Source organism: Carassius auratus, unplaced genomic scaffold (genome assembly GCF_003368295.1).
Source record: "Carassius auratus strain Wakin unplaced genomic scaffold, ASM336829v1 scaf_tig00016351, whole genome shotgun sequence".
In the NCBI taxonomy this organism is placed as follows: domain Eukaryota; kingdom Metazoa; phylum Chordata; class Actinopteri; order Cypriniformes; family Cyprinidae; genus Carassius; species Carassius auratus.
The window spans coordinates 252,324-279,241 of NW_020524667.1; the positions used below are offsets into that span (position 1 = coordinate 252,324).

Below are 26,918 nucleotides of genomic sequence, written 5' to 3' on the forward strand. Positions count from 1 at the left end.
AGTTCTTCTAGAGCCAGGGTTCCCACAACCTTTAAACCTATAGGTTACAGAAATTAATGCTTTTATTCAGCAATGCTGCATTACATTGTTCAAACGAGACAGCAGAGATGTTTATAAGGTTACAAAAGGTTTCTTTTTCAAATAAATGCTGTTCTTTTGAACTTTCAACAAAGAACCCTGAAAAATGCATCACGGTTTCCAAAAAAATATGAAGCAACTGAAGGATCATGTAAAACAACAAGGTAATGATGCTGCAAATTCAGCTTTGCGTCACAGCAATAAATTAAGTTGTAAAATATTCTTAAATATAAAACATTTAATTTAAAATAGTAATGCCATTACTGAAATTTTGACCAAATAAATGCAGCCTTGCATTTCAAAAACACTGAAAAACGTACTGACCCCATTTGAATGTATATATATATATATATATATACACACACACACATAATTTTTATGCATTTTTCTGACAGCTATTGTAATTGTTTTACAATACATGTTTTTCTTTTTTTTACAATTCTGTTTTCATTCATGTTTATATTTATTTATATTATATTGTGTTTATATTTATATTAAAAAAATGGCAACATGAAATCTCCATAACTAACATTCTATTAATTTCCATGACTTTTCCCGGCCTGGAAAACCAATCAAATTCCCAGACAATTCCAGGTTTTCCATGAGCCAGTGGGAACCCTGTAGATCCTTCCTCCAGCCGATCAGCCGCCTCCCATCCAGAACCCTGATCAGAATCACAAAGACACACACGTACAGTAAGACATGCAGATAGAAAGAGAGACGTCCCTCTTGCTCAGCTCTTGTCTTGAAAGCTCAGGCTGAGCGATCAGAAAGTCCCGCTCTTTTGGCTTCCATCATTTGAGGTTTGTGGCTCTACTCCTGGATCGGACCCGTGCAGGTCAGTACGTAAACACTAAGGTTGACCGATGGTTTTTGGAAGCAGCAAAATGAATGAAAATAACTAGCCTCAAGTTATTCAGTGTTGTTGATGGCAGTTTTCAAAGTGTCTTCACTGTCCTGAGGAGCAGAGAGCTAGAGAGAGAGCAAGGGCGAATCATTTTCATAATACTGATTGTTTAATTGGTCCTCCTGATAAGTTGCTGGGACTAGTCCTGCGTTCAGTATTTGTCAGATCACGGGCAGGTTTTCATCTGGTTTCATCAGTCTTGGTTAGTAATGATGGACGGTTCATCTTCCCCTGTCTTCATTGGTCTATTTAGGATTGATTGACTACTGTGTATCCCTTACGGGGGCGGGAATATAGAAGTTCCAAGTCTCATTCCTGGGCTGTTGCCATGGTGAAGTTCTGTGGGTGTGGCATGCTGTGGTACCCTGAGGATGCCAGAGAGAGGGCGGAGCTTGAGGAGGAAATGACTTGCTGAGACTGACACCTGCGAACACAAATGATGTTCCACTCTTGTTTAAAAATAGTATGTAAAATAGTTTGGAGTAATTTAAAGTGAATTATGCAACACTGTGGTATCATGAAGTGCATGTTTAATGCAGCTAGTGGCAGCATCAAAGAGTTTGTTTTATTTTGAATACAGTTTTTAGTCAAAATGTCTTTATTTTGGCAGTCCGATCAAATTGCAATTCCACTGGAAATGAGAGGTCAAGTCAGGAACACTGAATTGTGTAGTAGGTCTTCCTAGTATTTTATGCACAGAAAAATGTATAAACTGCAGAAATGGTATGAGAAATACACTCATACATATTCCATTCCAAAAATAGCCCATAAACATATGATAAATCTGCACTGAGATTCAACTATGTGCACATGAGCACTATGTTATAGAGATTATGAGTTAATCTTGAATTACCATAAAGGCCATCACACTATAATTCTAATTTAATCAAATCACACAAAACATTAAAAAAAATTACTTTGGTTCGTTTGATTCAATATAATTATAATAATGTGTGTGTGTGTGTGTGTGTGTGTGTGTATAATTATATTTAAACCTATTTCATTATTTAAAGAATTATAATATTTTAATATATTCAAATATAATTTGCCAAATATAAATATAACTTTGTTGTTTATTGTATCTTATAAATTTTACTGACCATGACTGAGATTTTCTGACCAGTCCAGACGCTGATTTCTCTCTGTAACTGGTGTTGTCCAACAGATTATCTCGAGATGATTCCACCTCTGATCCAAACTTTGGGAGGTCCAGTTGAAACATGACAGGAGGAGTCGTGTCCAGTTCCATAACCATTATATTCTCTGCCTATGGAGGTACACGTGGGACAAAAGATACAAAAAAACAATCACTTAAACTGCTCACGGCAAAAAAAATACAAATGTTTGAAATTAATATTTGTGCTTTTACGTTTATAAACAACATCCTCAACATATTTTTGCAGTGCACATAATCACACAGCTCCAGCACATGAACGAATTCATCCATTTGATTTGATATCCCCTGTCCATGTTCCACTTTTTCTTCCTACTCTTCCATCTCTCTCTCTCTCTGTAAACATACCCTGTATCTGGAATGAGGTCCCATCGCTATGGCAATCCTGGCGAACTGGCTGATTGGTCGCTTGTATCCCACAGCAGAGGTGGGTCTTCTCTTCATTTGTGTGAATTTACTGCGTGAACACAAACAGACAAGAAGATCAAGATTCACTCTCGGTGTGCGCTGTTCTGCTCAGAAAAACAATCAATCACAATGTCAGATCAGAGTTATTTTACTATCATTGAAATAGTTTTAGAGTTTTTGTTACTATATTTAATTAGATATTATTTTTTCTGCTTCATTTTAATTTTAGTTAAAGTTTTTGTAATTTTGTTTTTGTGCCATTTTTATTATTATTTTATTTAAATATATTTGCATAGATTATTAAATTTTAGTTTAATTATTTAAGTACTTAAACTAAATGTCAATTAGAAATGTTGACTTGAAAATGAGCTGAAATAAAATAAGTGTTAAGTTTTTAAATATTTTATTTCAGTTAACATTTTTTTTAATCATTTTAAATGAATGAAATTTTTTTTATGGTTTTAGTTAATGAAAATAAAGTCTGCATCAGATCATGCTGTTACTTATATAAATACTATGGCATAATACCATGGTATTATGTAAAGCACCTAGTAAGTACCGTGGTATTTATGTTTTCCATCAACAGAAGAACTTTTGTTCTAAAGGGTCTAAAAACCAAAAATGTTGTTACAAAACTTAAAATATGTTTCCATATGTGCTATTTCATCGTTTTGATGACTTTACTATTATTCTAAAATGTGCAAAACATTGAGTTTTGATATTTGATGTGTTTCATCTGGCAGTGTAACTCACTTCTCAGCAGGAACGAGAGGCTGAAACTTCCACTGGTCTTCCTCAGCATCAAACTGAAGTCTGTTCATGATTTTATTCTTCTCTTCAGGAGGTATAAAGTTCTCTATAATCAGATATCTACAGAGATACAGACACGTTAGCTGTGTGATTGTTCTTAAACCTCAGGCAAATCCTCCCTTTAAAGACGTCAGCAATGGTAAAATGATGCATAGATGGAGCTCAGACTCACTTGAATTTGAGTTCTCTGGTCAGTTCATTCTGTGTTTGCTCCAGCTCCTGCCGGCTCCTCACATGCTCATCATTTACATCCTGAATGTCTGCCTTCAGAGACTGAAGCTTCGCATACAGCTGCACAGACAGACAGAGAGAGAGAGAGAGAGAGAGAGAGAGAGAGAGTGATCATCCGTCATCTGCAGCATCTGTCCTTCATCATAATCATCATCACCTTCATCCATCCATCCATCCTTCATCACATCATCCATCCATCCATCCATCCATCCTTCATCATCATCATCCATCCATCCTTAATCTTCATCCTTCCATCCTTCATCACCATAATCACCCATCCATGCATCCATCCATCCTTCATCTTCATTTCCTTCATCCATCCATTTTTCATCTTCATTTCCTTCATCCATCCATCCTTCATCATCATCCATCCATTCTTTATCATCATCCATCCATCCTTCATCACCATCCATCCTTTATCACATCATCTATCCATCCTTCATCACCATCATCCATCTGCCCTTCATCTTCATCTTCATCCATCATCAACATCGTCCATCCATTCTTCATCACCATCATCCCTCCATCCTTCCTCACCATCGTCCATCCATCCTTCATCACATCATCTATCCATCCTTTATCACCATTATCCATCCGCCCTTCATCTTCATCTTCATCCATCATCAACATCGTCCATCCATTCTTCATCACCATCATCCCTCCATCCTTCATCACCATCGTCCATCCATCCTTAAACACCATCATCCATCCATCCTTCATCACATCATCTATGCATCCTTCATCACCATTATCCATCCGCCCTTCATCTTCATCTTCATCCATCATCAACATCGTCCATCCATTCTTCATCACCATCATCCCTCCATCCTTCCTCACCATCGTCCATCCATCCTTCATCACCATCCATCCTTCATCACATCATCTATCCATCCTTCATCACCATCATCCATCAGCCCTTCATCTTCATCTTCATCCATCATCAACATCGTCCATCCATTCTTCATCACCATCATCCCTCCATCCTTCATCACCATCGTCCATCCATCCTTAATCACCATCATCCATCCATCCTTCATCTTCATTCATCATCATCCTTCCATCCTGCATCATCACCATCATCAACATCTATCCTTCATCACCCTTATCTACCCATCCTTCATCATCCATCCTTTATCTTCATCATCCTTCCATCCTTCATCTTCATTATTCTTCCATCCTTCATCAACATCCATCCATCCTACAACATCATCATAATTCCATCCATCCTACTTCATCAGCCATCATCATCAACATTCATCCATCATCATCATTATCCATCCTTCATTTTCTTTTCAACACCTTCATCCATCTATATTTCATCATCCTTCATTATCATCACCCTCATGCTGTAATCAGTGCTCAGTCAGTGTTAGTGTGAGGGGACAGCAGGGGTTAAAGGTGAAGGTCAGGAAGGAGAAGGTAAGGGCTCTACAACAGGAAGTGATGTGTTCTGGCAGGAAGTGGTGTGCAGATTAATGTGGGAACAGTGGAGCTCAGTCCTGTTTTGCCTGTCTACTATTGAGAATGAATCTCTGAAGTCATCATAGCTTGAGGAAGAGGGTTTTGGTGGTTAGCATGCTAGCAGTAGCAGTAAAGATGAATGCAGGTTGGCTAGAATTAGTTGCTGTGAAAGCTTTGTTCTTTTCATAATGCTTTAATGCCAAGACTAGCATTTAGCATTAGCCTCGTCGTAGCCCGAGCAAGTGTAAAACAAACTAACCTTCTTGTACTGATAAAAGGTGTTTTATTTTCACAGGGATTGGGGGCAGGGGTGATCCAGGGGTCAAATGTCAAAGGTCCAGAATTAAGGGAGAGCAAGAGGAACAGGAGTCAGGGAACTCAGAGGCTTTAGATTTATATTTATTATCAGTCTTTTCAGTGGTTGCAAAAGAGGGTTGATGTTTGTAAGATTAAAGTTTTTGAAAAAGTATCTTCTGCTCACCAATGCTGTATTTATTTGATTAAAAATAAAGTAAATTTTTGTAATATTATAGAAATATTATTCCAATATAAAATAATTGTTTTTAGGTGAATTTATTCTTGTGATCAAAGCTGTATTTTCAGTATCATTCCTCCAGTCTTCAGTGTCACATGATCCTTCAGAAATCATTCTGATATACTGATTTGCTGCACAAGAAACATTTATTTTTATTATCAATATTGAAAATATTTGTTTTAATAATTGAGATTTATTGATACTTTATTTTCAGGGTTTTTTGATTAATGGAAAGATCAATAGAACAGCATATATTTGAAACCGAGATATTTCATAGCACTTTTGATCAATTTAATGCATCCATTCAGAATAGACTTAAGCTGACTTAAAATTAATAAAAAATTATAGATATAATAAAAAAAAAGAATAAAAATGACAAAGATACACAAATATATACATACAATTTATACTCCATTAGCTATTTATGTGTGAGGAAAACCAGTTTAGATTTTTTTTACATGTGTAAGCGATAAATCAATTTTGAAAATGCAATATGGGACTTTCATTTGTCATTAATCTTTGCTTTGCCTCCATCAAGTTCCAAAAAATAAAAAAATAATCAAAAGAAATTAAGTTTCATAATTACTTAATATTGGGAACCACTGGTCACCAAAACAGTGACATTCTCTTCATTAGCAACCTCTGAATGTGACACCATCACCACAGTTTCCCTCTCTTCAGGTGTGTGTGTGTGTGTGTATCTCACCTTTTTGAGTTTCTTGGTCTTTGCTTCCACTTCCTGTTGCAGTGAGGAGAATGTTTCTCTGAGTTCTAGTGTTTCCTCATCCTGAGAAAACATTTGCTGCTGTATTTCTCTCTCTCTGCGTGTCTGCAAACACACACAGATTCACACACTCCGTTACATGTTGTGCACGAGCACAGTATGTCATATGGATGCTGAAGGTGAAGTGTGTCGTTTTTTTTGTCACTAGTAATTGCACATATTGAAACGGTGTTTGTTACCTGTTCTGCAATCTCATGTCTTTTCTGTTCAAGCATCTTCTGTTGCTCATTAGTATGATCAATAATGTTCTTCCCACCAACCAGCAGCTTGCTCTCCATTGCCTAGCAACCACAAGAAACCGTCAACATCAGCAGCGGATCACATGTAGAGGTCACACTCATTAGGATATATCAAATTACTTTTCAATAAAGCTTATAATTATTATTGACATTTCATTTTTCATTTTATATACACAACTTTTCAAAATATTTTGGCATTTTTTGTGCTTTTGTCATTTTAACTTTTGTAATTTTGTTATGTGAAGGTCATTTGTTTCAGTTTTTTGTTTTTCAAATATTTGTATTACATTTTTTATTTACATTTTTGGCTTTAGTAATGTTGGTATCAGAACAATTGAAATATATATTAAATTATATTATTTTATTATTTGTAAAATAAATATATATATATATATATATATATATATATATATATATATATATATATATATATATATATATATTTGGGTAAACAAACTTAACCAGCCCAAAACCTCTGAACAATAGTGTATGATATAAAAACATATTTTCAATTAAGGTGCAGTGGAAATCTGAACCAATGAGATTTAGTTGTGGGCGGGGCTTCCCAGTGTGATCCTGCACAAATAGAAAACGGTTTATTTTGTTGCATCGCAAAGGATTTCTGTCACTCGAGTAGCCTGAAATCACAAACTCTCATTGAATAAGGATGACTTCTGGTTTCTTTCTCACTACAAATCGATGTGAGTGCCAGCGACCTTTTCGAAGGCACGATGAAAATCAGCTCTGAATCTCCTCCCCCACTCGACACAGAGCTCTCTTTGTGGACAGCAGCAGCTCGTGGCTTTAGCGACACACAAAGATTATTGTCAAAGGGCCACAACAGAAACAAGGACAAAGCCTAAGCCCAGAACTACAGCTGACCCGCACGGCCCATCAGACCGGCTCATAACATCCAAAACACCCTGTCAGAACCCATCAGACTCCACAGCACAGTCTCTCTGATTCACACACACAATTCATCTCTCTGGCTATGTGATCACAGGACTGGAACGGATGGAATGAGAGGAGAGATAACGCAGAGACATGGAAAGATGGAGAGAAAGGGCTTTTTGTCCCAAGGGATGAAACCAAACCCTTCTCGGGTTAATGTACAGCCAAGCAGAAGGGCGGAGACAAGTACAAACCTTATAAGCATGGTCATGAATATCAATTAGGAGACGTAACTGCTCTTAAAGAAACACCCCAATTTTTTTGAAAATAGGCTAATTTTCCAACTCCCCCAGAGTTGAACAGTTGAGTTTTACTGTTTTCAAATCCATTCAGCCGATATCCGGATCTAGTGAATGGATGGATTCGAAAATGGTAAAACTCAACTGAAAATAAGCCTATTTTTTTTTTTAAAGTGTATTTTTCCTTTAAAGCAGGTTTTACCTTGCAGTGTGACCAACAGAAACAATTAAAATAGACCCCCCCCCCCAAGCAATTAAACTACATATATACATACATGCACATATACATACACACACACACACACATATATATGTAATAACATTATCATCATAGTTATGAATATTAATTAGGTGATGTCACATTCGGCCAATTGCACCTAACTGGTCATAATGCAGTTTTTATGTGGACTGCTACAAAAAAAAATTCCCAACATAAACAATTAAAATATATTCAATTATATTGTAGTATAATATATAATTTAATAAAATGACAGTAATTAAAATTTTGAATGATCTTTTAATATTCTATTTTTTATTTTAATTTTAGACATTTTAATTATTTTATTAATTTGTCTTTTTATTGTTTATTTAGAACATTATAAAATAAATAAATAGATAAATAAGAAATGTGGTTCTAAATTTAATATGGTACCCTTTAGACACTCATATTTTTCAATTAGCTTTATAAATATGTGTGTGTGTGTGTGTGTGTGTGTGTGTGATTTTAGTTTAAGTCATTTTATGTGCTTTTGTCATTTTTACATTTTACATATTTATTTTAAATATTTCTATATAACTTTTTTTCTATTTTAATAATGTTAGAACAACAACAACTAAAATATAATGCATTTATTTCACAAAAAAAGAAATTCAAATAAAATGTCACAAACCCTTTACACAACCAGGTCTTAATATTAAAAGTAATTAATATTTTTAATTAGCTTTTTTATTTTTTTATTTTTTATTGTATTCTTAGTCATATTTTTTAAGCTTATTATTATTATTTCTATGTAACTTCATTTTTATTGGTAACAAAGTAGTAATGTTAGTAATTAAATATAAAATATAGAAATACAAATAGTACAAAACTCTTTTCACACTCACATCTTCGGTTGGAGTAATATTTTGACTGATTTTATATTGTATACAATATACTGTTACAGTAGTGAAGGAAAAAAAGATCAGAGAGAGAGAGAAACAGAGAGATGGTTTAAAATAGACGTGGGCCTCTGAGGAAGCACCAGCAGGACGCTCAGTCATCACACACACACACACACACACTCAGCAGGAAAGATGAGCTCGTCTAACAGAGACCTTTCCATCCAGGCCCCTTACATTCCCATCACCATGGCAACAGAGCTCAGGACCAGTCTGGCTCATTATCTATTCACCTATTCACACCTCTGAGGAGTTCATTGGCCAGGAGCTCCGAACACAGGCTCCGCCCACCTACACAATGAAGCTGACACATCAATATTTAAGCAAAGCATCCTGGGAGAACTGTCAGCACATACAGGCTACGTTTGGAAATAGCATACATTACATAACAATATACTGTGAAACAATTACGTTGAATGTTTAATTCAGCAAGTTGCGCTCAGTTATAATGGTTACAAAATGGCTTTTTTGCATCTTTTAGTTCATCATCTTGGGATTCCATGTGTACAAAAGTACAGTATAAATCAGTCTTATTTCAGTATTATGTAATTTTGCAGTATTTACTAATATTATGAATAAATTTTAGTTTTATATTTTCACCTTTTATACACCTTTTAGTAGTTGTGTTATATGCTTGACATTGTTATTTATTTATTTAATATTTCTATTTAGCTTTAGTTTTATTTAAGCTTTTTAATTTTAGTACTTAACTTTAGTTTTTTAATTTAGAGATTGTATGTATACAAATATAAAATATGAATTCATTATTATTTCAGTGTTGTTTACATAATGTTACAGCATTTAATAATATTTTGAGTTTCTATTTTTACATTTCCAGTTTTCATTTTAAAATGAGTTTTAATGTAAGTTTGAGTAATTTTATGTGCTTTTGTCATTTTTTTTTTTTGTTATATATATATTTAGCTTTGACTTGTTTTTATTTCAGTAATTTTAGCACTTTGGATCATTTACACACTAAAAAATCCTGGGTTATTTTTTCTACCCAAGTGCTGGGTTGAGCCATTTGGGTAAATTTTTTGGGTTATTTTCTCAGTCTTGGGTAGTTTTGGGGTAGTTCTATGTAACCCAACCGCTGGGTTATTTTCTGGGTCGTTTTCACTGAGAGCTGAATCAATGCACCCCCTCCCCCACTCGGACGCAATAACCCAGCTCATTGGGTCAAATCAACTCCGCGCAGGATCAGCGCAGCGCGGGCAGACTGAAATGAATTCGAGGTGGAGGTGGATGCCACACACACGCTGTAATATTTGGAGAAATAAGGTTCGTATCAATATATTTGTTAGGTGCTGCCTAACATTAAAGTCAAACACGAGGAAGAAAGAAAATTAATAACAACATGGACCAAGAAACAGAAGAAAGTTCTACCCCAGATCAACAACAAAAGGGTTTCAAGCGTCAACGTGGAGGTGCAAAGGCTGCTGTGACACGCTTGATGACACAGATTACAAGCGCTATGAACTGTAATCAGCCTAAAGAGGTAGAGATGAAACTTGCTGCTTTGGATCAGGCTGTTATGCGGTTTCATGAGGTCCATGACATGTATCATAAAACATTAGAAGATGATGATGACCTAGATGCTTCTAAAGGCTATTTAACATCAGTCCTGCGGGATGTGCAAGACTTACAGCACACAGTGGTAAGCTGGTTTGAAGACTTTAAGCAATCAATGGAATCTCATGATGCATCAAACTTCCAAGAGGAACAGCAAATGCTTGATGATGCTGTTAAACCGCAAATGTCTCCTGTAGACCAACTATCTACCCAGTTTCAAGAGCTACAGAATCTAAGACAGAAAGAAAATGAAGAGTTCTCTGTGCTTTTAGCTCAACAAGAAGAACGTCTGCGTGCACAGTTTAAACTACAACTTCAGCAAGCTGAATTTGAAATGGATGGACTAAAAGGCTTACTGAAACTCAAAGATGCTGAGATGGAAGAAAATAGACGAAAGGCTGAGTTAACGACAATAAACAAAGATTTCTCAACTCCTGTCTCAGGTAACCCATCCTTTAACTTTCATCCATCATTCTCAGCAGTAAACGAGAATTCTTTATGTCAACTACTGGAGCTGTCAAGGCAACAGTATCAGTCACACATTGATTCCATGCACTTACCACCTGTTGACATAATCAAATTCGATGGTGAACCCTTAAAGTACTGGCAGTTCATCAGATTGTTTTCCTCAGTGATTGACAAAGAGACAGTGCCAGATCAAGAAAAACTCACTCGTCTGCATCAGTACACTGTCGGTCAAGCTAGAGATGCTATCTCGCACTGTTTGTACAATCCTGATTCTAGCCTGGGCTATGCAGAAGCCATGACTATTCTGAAAAGACGTTTTGGCAATCCATATGCAATATCACAAGCATGGGTCGACAAGGTGCTCAATCACAAAGAGGTTAAAGACAACAAGCAGTTGCAAAGCTTTGCAGACATTTTGCGTAGCTGCCGAGATACTCTAAAAGCAATGAAGTGTGAGGATGAGCTCAATGGTGGACGCACTTTGCTACAGATTGTAGAAAAGCTGCCTGAAGACATAAAAAAAAGATGGCTCACAATAAATTATGAGATAATCAAATCTGGACGTTTACCAAAGTTGGACGATGTAGTTAGTCTTGTTGAATCTGAAGCCACTAAGAGAGCTGATCCTATCTTTGGGAATCTTCTTACACCTGCCAGTCGAAATTCTCCCGCGAGTTACAAATCAAATGCTAAGTCAAGCTTCAATAAGAAAAGGCAGACATTTGCAACCGTGTCAGTTACTAATGAATCCACCATATCATCTACACCAAAGATAACTTCAAGATTTAAATGTCCAAAGTGCGCTGACGGACATTTCCTGAACCAGTGTCAAGCTTTCAGAGCTTTGTCTGTTCAAGAACGTTTGGCCTTTGTTCAGCGAAAGCAACTCTGCCTGAACTGCTTTATGAAGGGTCATCGGAGCACAATCTGTTCTCGCAGCTGGGTATGCAAAGTGCCTGGATGTGGGAAAAAACACAACAGTTGGCTACACTCTGCCATCGTAGCTTCTGACAACGACAAAAGCCAATCTACTAATCAAGCTACGGAAGATGAACCAGCTGTTGACCCGCCACAAGCCATTCAAGCACATGCTACCAGAAAATGCAGTGAAGTCAGTCAAAAGAAGATTGCTCTTCCCATTTTGCCTGTAGTAGTTTCAGACAGACATAAACGATTCTCTATGAATGTCTTTGCTTTGCTTGATAGTGGCTCAAATGGGACCTTCGTGTCTAAGAAGCTAGTTAATGCTCTTAAACTGGAATCACGCAAAATGAACATAAAGCTGAACACTATGGAGACCAAAAACCTCAATGTAGTCACCTTAGCAGTGGATCTACGAGTTGAAGATGCTCAACAAAGGAACTCTTTCCTGATGAAAGGAGTGCTCTGTCGAGATCACTTGAACATAAGTCTCGACAGCCTAGTCACACAGCAGGAGCTGTTTAAGTGGCCGCATCTGCGGGAAATTGCGGATGAAATCAGTCTACCTGATGCTGATTTAGCTGATGAGGTTCACCTGCTAATAGGTCTAGATCAACCAGACATACTTGCTCCTCGTGACACATGCTGTGGTGAGTCTGGCGAACCATATGCAATTCTTACTGGCTTGGGATGGACACTCCATGGACCAGTAGCTGATGGCTCTACATCTGTTTCTGCCAATTTTATTCGAACTGACCATTCTCTACAACAAGCAGTTGAAAGATTTTGGAAATTGGATGATCCAGTCCATGTGAACCATGATTCGCAGTCAGTAGTTGATGAGCAGGTTGTGGCCCTATGGAACAAACAAGCAGTCAAAGAGGAAGGTCATTACACACTTCCTATCCCGTTCAAAGAACATCCACCACAACTGCCCAATAACTACACGATGGCCAAGCATCGATTAGACCTTCTAGGAAAGAGGCTAAAAAAGGACCCAACTTTGCTTCAGAAGTATAAAGAGGGTATTGGAGACTCTTTGCGCAAAAAATATGCAGAAGAAGTCGTCGATATTAACAGAAAAGATGGCTGCGTGTGGTACCTGCCACATCATCCAGTGCTACATCCACATAAGCCAGAGAAAGTTCGTATTGTCTTTGATTGTGCAGCACGTTACCAGGGTACTTCATTAAATGACCATATTCATCAAGGCCCAGACTTTACCAATAAGCTGCTAGGAGTCCTTCTCAAGTTCAGACAAGAACCCATTGCCTTGAATGCGGACATTGAAAGCATGTTCTATCAGGTCCGGGTGCCATCTGAGGAAAGAGATGTGCTTCGCTTCCTGTGGTGGGAAGATAACGACCCGAACAAACCACCTAAGCATTATCGTATGACAGCTCATCTGTTTGGAGGTGTCTGGAGTCCTAGTGCTGCCAATTATGCCTTGCAACGAGTGGCGGAGGACAATCATGGAAACTTCTCTGATGACACAGTGGAAACGGTTAAGCGAAATTTCTATGTTGACGATTGCCTTAAGTCAGTACCAACAGAGGAGGCTGCCATTAAACTCGCTTCCGAACTCCGGGAACTGCTCACCTGCGGAGGCTTTAGGTTAACCAAGTGGTTAAGCAATTCTAAGGAAGTGATGAAGTCAATACCAGCTGATGACTGGGCAAAATCATTACATGAGGTAAACCTTGACCAAGAGGATTTGCCATTTGAACGAACACTGGGCGTCCTTTGGGATGTAGAACGAGATTGCTTCACATTCGATGTCAAGTCAGTGGACAAGCCTCTAACAAAGAGAGGAGTATTGAGCACTACCAGTTCAATCTATGATCCTTTAGGATTCGCAAGCCCTTTCGTGCTTAAAGCTAAAGCAATCTTTCAAGAGTTGTGCCGTATGAAAGTTGAGTGGGATGAGGAGTTACCAGTGAACATAGCAGCACAATGGCACAGATGGTTGAACGACTTGCCTCTGTTGTCAGCACTGACAATTCCAAGATGCCCTAGACCGACATCTACAAGTTGTTTGTTATCAGCCCAGCTCCATCACTTTTCTGATGCTTCAGAACTGGCTTACGGTGCTGTTTCATACATCAGGATTGGTGACACCTGCAGGCTGGTGATGTCAAAGGCCAGACTTGCTCCAATCAAGCCAGTAAGCATACCACGACTGGAGCTACTAGCAGCTGTTGTTGCTACGGAGCTGGATCAGCATATCAAGCAACACTTAGAGATCCCAATTGAAAGGACTTTCTTTTGGACGGACAGTACTATTGTACTTCAGTACATCAAAAACAAGCATTGTCGTTTCCAGACATTTGTCGCCAACCGTATATCAAAAATACATGAACGCTCAGAATCATGCCAGTGGAGACATATTGATTCTGCCTCTAACCCTGCGGATGACGTCTCTAGAGGAATGAGAGAGAGATTTTGGCAAGTGAACGATGGAAATCTGGTCCACACTTTCTTAGATACGATGAGGAACATTGGCCTGCTCAACCTATTATAAATGACTTGCCGGATGAAGCAGAGATCAAACGAGGCAAAGAAGTCTATGCAGCTAGCATAACACCAAACCAAGCAATGAAAAATGCAGTAGACAGACTACTGGAACGATACTCCAGTTGGCATCGTTTGAAAAGAGCTACTGCTATCTTGTTGCGTCTCAAGGCTTTGTTACGCAAGAAACTAAGTGTTCATCTTTCTGACCCCATCACTGTTGGTGAGCTCCAGCAAGCAGAGTTAGCCATTCTCAATTACGTACAAGCTGCAACTTTCAGATCTACTGAAGCCAAGCCTAGTTCTCTTCTCAAACTTAAACCCTTTAAAGATGAAACTGATCAACTCCTTCGTGTCGGAGGCAGACTAATGAATGCCCCAATTCCTTACGAGGCTAAACATCCAGTGATCCTACCTAACAATCATCACGTCACCCAGCTAATTATTCGTCACTATCATCTTCGCTTGGGTCATGCAGGGCCAGAACGAGTTCTTACAGAAATTCGTCAACGTTTCTGGATTCTAAAGGGACGTGCTGTCATTACACAAACTCTGAAGTCATGCCTACAGTGTCGCAAGTTAAGAGCTAAGCCACAAGCCCAGCAAATGGCAAACTTACCTGACTCTAGAGTGACACCGTGTGAGCCTCCATTCACTCGAGTGGGCATAGACTACTTCGGGCCATTCTTGATTAAGAAGGCACGCAGTGAACAAAAGAGGTATGGATGTTTGTTTACATGTCTCACTACGAGAGCTATTCATCTCGAAGTCGCTCACACCCTAGATACTGATTCCTTTATCAACGCACTACAGCGATTCATTGCCAGGAGAGGTTCCCCTTCTGAAATACGGTCAGATAACGGGACTAATTTCGTTGGTGGATTAAGAGAGTTACGGAAAGCCATCAGTGAATGGAATCAACAAAAGATTTCTGATTACCTGCTGCAGAACAATGTAAAATGGATCTTCAATCCACCTGCTGCCTCCCACATGGGTGGTGTTTGGGAGCGACAAATTCGCACTGTTCGTTCCATTCTAAACACTGTCCTATTGCAGCAGGCACCAGATGACGAGGGTCTGACAACACTGTTTTGTTGCGTTGAGGCTATTGTCAATGGTAGACCAATCACTAAACTCTCAGATGACCCATCAGATCCTCTACCACTAACCCCAAATCATCTGTTGTTACTCCGTTCGGGTCCAACTCTACCTCCAGGAGCTTTCGTAAAACAAGATGTTTACCGACGCAGATGGCGCCAGGTCCAGTATCTGGCAGATATATTCTGGTCGAGATGGATTAAAGAATATTTGCCTGCACTGCAGCAGCGCCAAAAATGGCTACAACCAAAGCGTAATCTTCAAGTAGGAGATCTTGTGATCATTCTGCATGAAAATACACCACGCAATCACTGGCCACTAGGTCTGATTACTCAAGTTTACCCTGGTACAGATGGACTTGTGCGTACTGTGGAAGTGAAAACACAGGCAGGAGTCTTCAGCCGTCCTGTGGATAAAATTTGCCTCCTAGAAGCCAGTTTTATCAGTTGAACTAGTTTAGTTGAGGCATCACCTTTACTTTCTTTGAATGACCTGTTTGGGTCATTGGGGGCCGGGATGTTAGGTGCTGCCCCTTTAAGAACGTTGTTTCAGTGGCTCATGTGATAGCTGACGGAAAGGGCAGAGGCAGTTGAAAAAGAGACAGACAGAAAAGCATGTTGTTCTCATGTTGAAGCTTGTTGAACTTCTATAATGATTGCAGATTGAAAATATAATTTGAACTGTATATTCCCAGCGTGGTGAGTAATTCTTGTGCTGTTTAAGTAATCTGAGGTTTCTAGAGTTATCTCTATGTAGATCGATATTTGCGATTAGCGCCATAGCGCCTAAAGGGTTAATATCATATACTGTTTGCTGTTTATGTAGACATATGTTGTTTATCATGTTATTTGTTGAAATATTCATGCAATATGTTGCATTTAGTTTGTAAACAAAGTTGAATGCAAGTCTGTGACACGAGAGATTGTTCCAGAAATTCATATTGCATCACATGTGATAATGTTTAATTTAATGTGATATGTGGAACATTGCTAAATAGTAATTGTGAACTGTTTTGTGTTTACAGTTTGACCGCACTTGTATGCATGTACAAACATGAGAAATTTCTAAACTACAAGTAAACAACAACAACCAATCAACAAATGTGTACGGTGTGAGTTCTGCACTAGTGGAATAAATAACAAAATCAAGTTCCAAGTGAATGTTATCATTTCACGGGTAACAATATTTATACATTTGACATGTATTTTTAAACATATTTACACACATAACATAATAATGAGCGAACGAGCGATAAAAAGGCAAAGAAATGTGCGACAACAGTCACGTTTACATGACATTAAATGCACCGCCAGATTCGCTCGTTTTGGTTTGCTGGTAATGCCTGCTGGATAGTAAATACGTTTTCTTCAGTTTTTATGTGTTAAACGACCCTTTTGTCAAAGTCTTACGTTTCTTCTTAACTGTTAAATGACATAATTTACTTCAAAGTCCATTAAGTCAATTAATTTCAATGCCACGAGATCAATGTGATGTAAACGTGCATTCCTTGACTTGCCCATCCCCCATCTTACTGCATGCAGTGCTAAGCCAAAACAACCCAATTTTTGGGTCATCTGTCGCGGGCATATTTTGGATCGTTACAGGAGAAAATATTTTAAAAACAAACTGACTTCAGCCTTTTTTTCTGGTGAAATAAAGGTTTGTATTGGTCTTATTATCATTGAATCGTTACCGATTGGCAAAAATGTCCCATTCTGATTTTAAAATATCACTTAACTTTATATGATAGATCATAAAGCATCCTGCATTTGTGAGCACCAGAGATAACGTTACCTATTTTTTTTCTGTCTGTTGCGTTTCGTTTTTTTTTTTTTTTTCACAATAAAAATACATTTCTAATCATTTATTCATTTAATAAATGTATTATTATTTGAAATCCAGGTAAGTGTCAATTAATCTTGGACTAAAATATATTGTTTTTTCCCCTCAGACCTGCTCTTGACTGTCCGTGGTGGCAAATCCACAGCCTTTAGCTGGAGGTGACACTTTTATCTCATCTAATTTGAATGATTGCCATACATTGATCATAATAAAATGACCATAAACCATAAAAAAAACAGCTGTTACTATTATTAAAAAGATCCGGTAACGTTATTGTGGTTATACCCGTTTAGTTAAAGGGTTAACGTTACTTCACCCAATAATCAAAATTATGTCATTAATAAGTCACCCTCATGTTGTTCCAAACCCGTGAGACCGTGAAACTGTCTTCCGAAGATGAACGGAGGTCTTACTGGTTTGGAACGACTTGTGAGCAAATTATGAGCAAAGTGAAATGTTAAGCAGTATAATTCAGGAATCAGTTTGCATGGAGTTTAGAAACATCCAGGATTTACTAGTTAAAGTGTTGAAAAGCTCTGAAGAGTATTTCTGTTTTTATGGAAACTAATCCTTTTACATGTAAAAAATTTTCATAAGCCTCTATTTGATTAACAGCATTGCTATTTCTTTGTCCAGTAGAATCAACCGTATCTGAAGAGAGAGCTGAGGAAATTAAACAATGGCTGAGAAACAACACACAGCCCATCAGCCAGGTGGAACAGTACATGCGAAAAATATGTTTGAGGTCCTCCATGAGTTTCCTCGGCTAACTACCTCAGGCATGGTATGTTAACATAATGTCTTTGTCATATGGTAACATGAGTTATATTAAGTCTTTTTTGAGAAGTTTTTTTTTGTTATTTTTGCTTTTAGATTGCACAGGACTTTCACATTTAACATTAAGATGAAGCCCCAAAACTGGAAAAATGGCTGGTATACTGACAGGATCTTGCTTTTTGTGAGCGAGAAGCAAAGCTTTCATGTACAGCTGAAGAAATGACAGAAGGTTAAAATGTTTCTACAATATTTTGATATTATGGGCCAGATTTACTAATAGCTTGCACCATAGTACTGTCAGGCTTACTATAGAAATGCAGTGATGAAAAAAAATTTTTTCAAAAAATTTTTTTTTTTTATTTGCATATTGTCAGTGGATCAACAGCACAACTTTACACTTCAGTCTACACTTTTATGGGATTTTGGACTCATGCTAATTTGACCTGTTTAGTAAATCTGGCCCTATATTCTCAATGACAACTCGCTACTGTTTTTAGTAGTGTTGATGAATGTAATATTATTTTCCTACAGATGCAAAGGGAAATCTTGCACTAAAGCTATTGCCTGTTTTGCTACAACCTCCACCCTACAAAATTGGCAGAAAAACAATCCGGCCCAGCAATGATGAAAGCAAAAAAGCTTTCATTGACATTCAGACTGTAAGTACGACTTTACAGAAATTTACTTCAATCATTTAATGACTTCACCAGGTTGAATACACTACCATTCAAAAGTTTGGGATCGGTATGATTTTTTAAATGTTTTAAATTAAGTCTCTTCTGCTTACAAAGGCATTTATTTGATCCAAATACAGCAAAAATAGTAATGTTGTGAAATATTGTTACAATAAATTAATATTTGCTATTTGAATATATTAAGAACATTTTTTTTTGTGATCAAAGCTGAATGTCCAACATCGTTATTCCAGTCTTATATATAGTAACATGTTGACAAGATATGCTCCATAAGAACTTTGTAATTTAATTTATAATGTATCTTGGATAAATAAGTCTGAGCTCACAATTTTTTTTTCTGTAGATAATTTTCATTACTAAAACATCTTACTGGCAAATTTTTTTTTCAGTTTCACACTCTAGCAAGTTAAGGTCTTTTGCTTTTGTAGGGCAGAATATTAAATGTAGAAATTAAAGTAAAATTAAAGTATTTCAAGTGTTACCAAAACTCTTTTGACTTGCTTAGCATCCCTGTCAGTGGCTCTGTCAAAGTGGGCCAGATCAAGCTGTAATAATTTTCAGGTATTTTGCCTCATCCAAAGCTCTGCCTATACAAGACCTATTGTTTCTAAAGACTGCTTGATTGAATAAACACTTTCGAATGAATCCCCAACCCACCACCCATACCCACACCCCTGACACTCCCATTCTGTTTCACCTTTATTCATTTGCATTATCTGTCCTTTAGGTTGGAACAAATATGGTGGAGTACCTCCAGCAGGCTGAAGCATCAAGACCTTACCCATATGTCCTGTAACTTGAAAATGGACACATTGCGTCGCGGGCATTTGTCATCCTCGCAGGAGAAGCTTTGAAACAAAGAACTATTGTTTAAGGGGAAGTCATGGCCTAATGGTTAGAGAGTTGGACTCACAATTTAAGGGTTGTGTGTTCGAGTCTCGGGCCGACAGGAATTGTAGGTGAGAGGAGTGAATGTATAGTGCTCTCTTCCACCCTCAATACCACGACTTAGGTGTCCTTGAACAAGGCATCGAACCCCCAACTGCTCCCCGGGTGCCGCAGCACAAATGGCTGCCCACTGCTCCGGGTGTGTGTTCACAGTTTGTGTGTGTGTGTGTACACTGCTCTGTGTGTGTGCACTTCGGATGGGTTAAATGCAGAGCGTGAATTCTGAGTATGGGTCACCATACTTGGCTGAATGTCACATCACTTTCACTTCACTTCATTGGGACAGTAAATGTATGTTTCAAATCGTTTTATGTTTTTGATGTAAACTAACCGAAACATTGTTTCTATATTAGGGAGTTTATTCATAATATTTTTGAGTTGGAGGGAAGTGAATCCCCAACAGTGAATTTTTTGCACTGGTCACTACATTCTTGCAAGTAGATTATAAGAGGTTCTTTGAACAAACAGTGGTTCAAGAACACGAGGTAGCATTTTAGTTTAAGTTTTATTTGCACATGAGATTTTTGTTCTGTTTTTTTTGTATAAACAACTGTTTTATTGCTTGAGGAAGAGTATTACTTTATGCGTACTGATTATCAATTACATTTTTATGTAGAAATCTTTTACTGCCAATACGTTGTATTTCATAGATTTATTTTTGTGTTCATTTTGTAGACTTAAAACAACAGGTCCATAATGTAGGCTTAAAACAAATGTGCTTTGTAACAAACAGTTCTTGAGGTAAAGTATTTTATTTTTAATTTCATGTGCATATGGATTATTTAAAAATAAGTATTTATTTGTATATTTAAAAAAAACCTTGAGGTTTTTTGGAGTTCATGAATTTCATGAGCATATGGATTAAAAATAATATGAATTATTTTTTAAATGCATTACTAAACCTTGTGGTTCTTTGAAGTTAATGAATTCAAATGTTTTTTTCTAAACATTTACAGTTTAGAAAAGTTACAGAGGCAAACCATAAAAATGAAAGAAATTGTTTTAAATACTGTTTATAAATGGAATTTTATTTTTTTAGTTTTGTATGATCTCTTGAATTTTTGGTTGAGGTAAAGTGTAATTACAAAGTGTAATATGCTGAAAGAAAAATAAAGATAATACAATGTTGTCCTGTTTGTTTATTATGTGGTATATTTAATGTTAAAAGGAATAAAAATTCCTTTGAAAATATAACCCATTTATGAAATCAAATTAACCCATTATTTTTGTAAAAATAACCAATTTTTGGGTAGAAAAAACAACCCATTTGCTGGGTTAAAATTAATAACCCAACTTCTTGGGTTAGTTTAACCCCATATGGGTTCTGTCCTATATTTACCCAGCAGTTGTGTTAAAAACAACCCAATTTGGGTTGTTTTTAACCCAGTGTTTTTTAGAGTGTACTTAGCTTAGCTGCCAAAGCAACAGTTTATTTTTTCCATCCAGTATTTATATATTTTTTATTTATTTCAGGTTTATTGCATATAGTTTTGGTTTGTTGTTAACAATAACTTCACTACAGTACATTCAACACACTGTGAAAACAGTATGATTATACTAGTAGTATACAGTATTACAGTACGCTACTCCAAATATACAGTCACACACACAAACAAATCCAAAAGACACTATATAATTATGTTTCTTCCTGTCTGTCTGTCTCGCCACCACATCCTTTCTTTAAATGACAGTATAATTAAAATAGAAAACAGTTGTGTAAACAGATATTAAAGGCTAAAAGTGTGTGTGAAGTGGTGGTAAAACAGGCACATGAGCACTGGGACTTCACAACTAAACACTCAGTTCACTCTAGTAGCAGCACAATGAATCTGGGGCAAAACTGAGTCATGCTGAGTTTAGAACAACACCATACTACTTCTACTATGTGTGCAGCACATATAGTATGCAAAATATTCTGTATGCATGTTTATGTTCTTACTGTACATTTTTGTAGATATTCACTGAAAACAAAAATGTGTGTGTGTTTGTATATATATTAGGGCCGGGACTTTAACGCGTTAATTGAGATGAATTAATTACACAAAAAAATAACGTGTTAACTAAGATTAATTAATTACAGAAAAAAATTCCCGCATTTTTAATAACTTAGTTTTTGCACCGCGGAACGTTTCTCACTGGATGAGTTTTGGCGGACCGATTATACTGGAGCACCAACTAGCGTTCGCATATCACTGCAGCACATCGAGCCTCAAGTATCACCTCAACGCAAAACATATAGCAGCTAGCGTGGACTTTACACTTTATGTTGAACTATGTATTATTTTGTTGGTGCAACAGTTTATGTTGAAGTCTTTATTGTTTTGGCCAAGGTTGTTGAGAGTTGGACTTAGTGTGTTATGGCCTCTGAAGCAACAGAGAGATGTTTTCTAATAGTCAGTGTTTCCAATGTTATATATATATATATATATATACCTATAAGCTTCCTGAATTTCTGAAATGTACTATTTCTAAATTGTTTCTAAATATGCTATTGCTACACTTCATGGCAAAAATTGCACTGGTCTGCTAGACTTGGTTGAACAAAAATAAACAATATTTTGTTGCTTAAGCTTATGTATTCAGTCATTATTCAATGGTATACTATAAATCCATGTGAAAAAAAATACTTCTCACTGTTCTCAGGTCAAATATTTATATGCGATTAAAATGCGATTAATTTTGATTAATTAATTACAAAGCCTCTAATTAATTAGATTAATTTTATTAATCGAGTCCCGGCCCTAATATATATATATATATATGTATATATGACAAATCTATTTAAATATATTGAAATTTACAGTGAGTAGCGAGCCAGTATGTGACTGTGAACAGTATGTGAATGTGTTTATAATCAGACATTCAGTGATGTGCTTCCTGTGTTGCTGTTATTGTTTGAGATCTAGTGATGTGATTGGCTCACAGCACAGGGAACAGGATGAGGTCGTGATGAATCATCGCCTGTCAGGAAATGACCCACCAATAATCAGGGTTATTTATAAATCTGAAGCCCCTCTCTCATCTTGCATCAGGCCAGAACCACCACAAACACCTCCTATATGAGAATGAAGAGTTATATACTATATATTTCCAGCAGCCTGCTTTGCTATCACATGCACTCAGAATAATGCACAAGCACATGTGAAAATATGATGTCATGCATTAGGTCATCACAAGATGCATCAGATCACATGACTTGAATTTCAGAAAAAATACGGTGTTATTTTAGTATTGTTGATGTTAAAGGGTTAGTTCACCCCAAAATGAAAATTAGCCCATAAATAACTCACCTTGAAGTCATCCTAGGTGTATATGACTTTCCTCTTTTATACGAATCCAGTCGGGGTTATTTAAAAAATTGTCTTTGATCTTTCAAGCTGTTTGACGGCACTCAGCGGGTGTTGCACTGCATCGGTCCATGAGAAGTCATTTATGGCTTAATTTTCATTTTTGGGTTAACTAACCCTTAATGTTAATTTTCAGTTCATTTAAAGTTTTTAGAATTTTGATTTGTCATTTATTGTCATTTTTACTATTTGTTTTATATAAAATATTATATAAAACAATTCTAAATGCTTTTATTAAGTTTTAGTTTTTAGTTTTATTAAGCTTTATCTACCATAATTTAATATTTTCTGTTGTTATTGTTATTAGTTTTTTATGTAAAATTAAGTTTTAGTTGATTTAGTTTTAGTTAACTAAATAAACAAACTAAATAAAAATAAGAAATATTGCCTAGGAAACTAGCTGAAATTAAATGTTTTATTAATTTAAATAAATTAAATAAAGTCAATTTTATATATTTTTACATTTTATTTAGATTAAGGTGTATTTTAAAAAATAATTAATAAAATATTGTTTTATATATTGTTACAGTTTATTAAAAAAAACAGTATAGCTATTATAGTTAAAAAAATAGTGTGTTATAAATAATAGTTTTTTATGGTTTTAGTTTTAGTTAATAATATATATATATATATATATATATATATATATATATATATATATATATATATATATATATATATATATATATATATATATATATATATATATATATATCTCAGAGTGTGATATCTATTAATTACATATTTCCATACAACAATATTTAAGGAACTTTTTTGTAATATATCATTTAAACTTACATGCACAACATACTGACCTTAAACTTGGCTGTGAGAAGATCTGTGGCCTCCTGCTCCTTCTTCAGATGCCTCATCATCCTCTCTTTCTCCTCCAGGAGTCTCTGTTTCTCCTCGGCCACCAGAGAATGATCATCTCTGATGGCCTCCTTCTCTCTCTCCAGCTTCTCCTGCTGCTCCTTCATGTACTCCTGCGCCTCCTTCTCCACGCTTTCTTCATCATCATCTTCAACATCCTCCTCCTCTACCTCTTCCTCTCCTCCTTCTCCGGTCTTCTTCAGTCTCCTGCTCCTATTCTTCCTCTTGGTGAGCATGCCGCGTTTATCCAGCTGTGATTTCAGCCGGGCGATCTCCTCCTGGAACTCCCTCAGGAGGGCATCTTTGGGGTCTTCATTGACACGAGGCTTGTTCTTGATGTTCTTGGCGCGGTTGGCGTAGCGCAGGGTGGTCAGGGTCTCCTCGTAATTGTAGGAGGCCGGTCCCAAAGTAGCCACCATGATGGTCTTGGCGTTCCCGCCCAATGAGTCCTGCAGCAACCGTGTGAGTTTTGAGTCACGGTATGGAACGTGAGAACTTCGTCCATCCACCAACGCAGAGATTACATTTCCTAGAGCGGAGAGGGACAGGTTGATCTTGGTGGCCTCCTTCAGACGTTCTCCTTGGACGCCAGTCTTGGTCTGTCTCTCGCTGCCCGCCAGGTCAACCAGGTTGAGTTTGCCAACGCGGATGTGGTTCTGTCCGTCTGGTCCAAGCTGGCTGCACTCCACCGTGATGATGAAGATGGCGTGTGACCTCGAGCTATGCTCGTTCATGTTGGTGAAGCCCACCGATCTAGTCTGGTTCCCCACGTTCATCACGTGCTCGATCTCCTTCACGTTCTTGGTGACGAAGGAGGACAGATCTTTGATGTAGACCCCTGAGTCTGCGCTCTCCTTCAGCTCCAGTTTCTTGCTGTGGTCTTTGGTGAGCAGGTCACGGATCTCCTCCTGGTAGATCTCCAAATAAGAGGCCCGGACCAGGTACTGCTGGTTCTGAGAGCGCGAGATGTGCGTGAAGATGTGCTCGAACGAGTTCGGGATGATGCCGCGGCGCTCGGCGTCCAGCCACTGGCCTTGCATGGTGTACGTCTTCCCGGTTCCCGTCTGTCCGTACGCGAAGATGGTGCCGTTGAAGCCGCGCAGAACCGAGTCGATGAGCGGTCGCACCGTCTCGTCGTACAGGTCGCTCTGTTTGGAACAAGCGTCGTAAACCGCGTCGAACGTGAAGGTCTTGAGCAGCTCTCCCGGACCCGCCTTGGGGTTCCGCAGGGCCACCTGGCCCAGTTTCACATCCATCTGCACGCTATTCTCATACCCCATCGATTCCTCTTTACGGTTGAGCGGGCGACACCGAACCACCACCTTCACCGCCTCGCCGATTTTGGCCTTCATGGACATGTTGAATCCGTCTATACGAGATGAATGGATCACGAATGAGCGTAGTATTCCCGTTAAAGCAGATGGATGATGGACGATGTCAGCATCAGCATCAGCCGGTCACCGAGCGCATGATGTCAGTCCCGCTGCAAATCTCTGCGGTCTCCACAAATGAATAAATGATAAAGGCGGCTCCGTCATAAACACGGATGGATGAAATCATAAACTCAGAATATCTCACCGATTTACACCGAAACACAAAAAGATCCGAAATATAAGCGCGTCTGGCAGAAAATCACACACATCAACTGCGCTTCACTGCAGCCCTGCCCAAACACACACACACACACACACACACACACACACACACACATATCAGGGTTGCCAGGTCTGGCAAGAGAAATAAGCAATCTGAAATTCGAATTGGATTTTTAAGCAATAATGGCTCTCCTATATTAAATCAATTTCATATGACTTAAATGTGACTCAGTGACTTAAAATAAAAAAAAGTATATTTTCTAATAGAAATTACCATGGTTATTATTAAACAGATAAGCTAATTGACTCTAACCGCTAGGCTACCTATATATAGGCTATTTAATAAAATAAATAATAGACCCACTGAACCAGTGAATAGTTTCTGTATCTGATGCATACATAATCCCCTTTAAATCATTTGAAACTATTAGATAGTTTATAGTTTTATAAACCACTTTATGAAAATCAAGGGCAAAATCGTTTAAAAAGGCGAACATGGCAACATTGTAACACACACACACACACACACACACACACACACACCCACACAAACACACACACACACACACACACACACACAGTTATTATCTCCTTCGGTGTAATCATTGCAGAAATGCCCCAGAGAGGTGTTTGGGATTTAGACAGTGCTTTAAGTGGCCCAAAAGAGGTGCCGGTACTCTATTAATTTTTTTTGATGATTGCCCTCATCCCCTTGAGGTAACAACAACTATACTGAAGGGGTTTTATATACAGCAGTCAACAGGCGACCTTAATAATAAATCCTTTTTATTAGTTTGTGGATTTGCTTGAGCTAGAAAGAACTACTGAACATAAATAAAATGTGCAAAAGGATTTTGAAAAAAAATACCCTTAGAAAGAGCTACTGCATTCAAACTTCCAAACTGACTCAAATGATTCGTGAACCCGCTAGGAACTCCCGAACTGATTCAAATGATTTGCGATCCCCAAACTGACTCAAATGATTCGCGAACCCGCTTTGAACTCCCGAACTGACTCCAATGATTCGCGAACCCGCTACGAACTCCCGAACTGATTCAAATGATTTGCGATCCCACTCCGAACTCCCAAACTGATTCAAATGATTTGCGATCCCACTCCGAACTCCCAAACTGATTCAAATGATTTGCGATCCCCAAACTGACTCAAATGATTCGCGAACCCGCTTTGAACTCCCGAACTGACTCCAATGATTCGCGAACCCGCTACGAACTCCCGAACTGATTCAAATGATTCGTGATCACCAAACTGACTCAAATGATTCGCGAACCCGCTACG

The 26,918-nt window shown here is 37.6% G+C and overlaps 1 protein-coding gene and 1 long non-coding RNA gene across 7 annotated transcripts; one reads left to right on the forward strand and one right to left on the reverse strand.

The window, feature by feature from the left end:
* Nucleotides 1–524: 524 nt before the first annotated feature.
* Nucleotides 525–25,649, reverse strand: LOC113075066 (kinesin-like protein KIF3C). Of its 2 annotated transcripts, XM_026247785.1 has the most exons (9): nucleotides 23,970–25,649; nucleotides 6,568–6,669; nucleotides 6,311–6,433; nucleotides 5,329–5,337; nucleotides 3,550–3,668; nucleotides 3,321–3,437; nucleotides 2,508–2,616; nucleotides 2,086–2,252; nucleotides 525–1,409 (listed from the first exon to the last, which is right to left on the reverse strand). In XM_026247785.1, the coding sequence occupies exons 1-9, from the start codon at nucleotides 25,383–25,385 to the stop codon at nucleotides 1,295–1,297; spliced, it is 2,277 nt and encodes a 758-aa protein (XP_026103570.1). In that variant the 5' UTR covers nucleotides 25,386–25,649; the 3' UTR covers nucleotides 525–1,294. The 2 variants fall into 2 exon arrangements, with proteins under 2 accessions (XP_026103570.1, XP_026103571.1); XM_026247786.1 differs by lacking the exon at nucleotides 5,329–5,337 and having other exon boundaries at nucleotides 526–1,409.
* LOC113075067 (uncharacterized) lies at nucleotides 9,980–19,953 on the forward strand. Of its 5 annotated transcripts, XR_003280883.1 has the most exons (6): nucleotides 9,980–10,256; nucleotides 17,497–17,545; nucleotides 18,024–18,171; nucleotides 18,261–18,393; nucleotides 18,696–18,823; nucleotides 19,587–19,953. It is a non-coding gene; the product is annotated as an uncharacterized LOC113075067 (long non-coding RNA). The 5 variants fall into 5 exon arrangements; XR_003280886.1 differs by lacking the exons at nucleotides 18,696–18,823; nucleotides 19,587–19,953 and adding an exon at nucleotides 18,539–18,595 and having other exon boundaries at nucleotides 9,991–10,256; XR_003280885.1 differs by lacking the exon at nucleotides 18,696–18,823 and having other exon boundaries at nucleotides 9,993–10,256.
* Nucleotides 25,650–26,918: the final 1,269 nt, after the last annotated feature.

Bases quoted from the DNA above. Each gene is read 5' to 3' on its own strand.
- LOC113075066 (XM_026247785.1), bottom strand. From the start codon at position 25,385: ATGTCCATGAAGGCCAAAATCGGCGAGGCGGTGAAGGTGGTGGTTCGG. The intron at 6,434-6,567 runs GTAACAAACACC...GTGTGTTTGCAG, and splicing joins GACATGAGATTGCAGAACAG to ACACGCAGAGAGAGAGAAAT. The intron at 1,410-2,085 runs GTCAGTAAAATT...TTGTGTTCGCAG, and splicing joins GTCAGAAAATCTCAGTCATG to GTGTCAGTCTCAGCAAGTCA.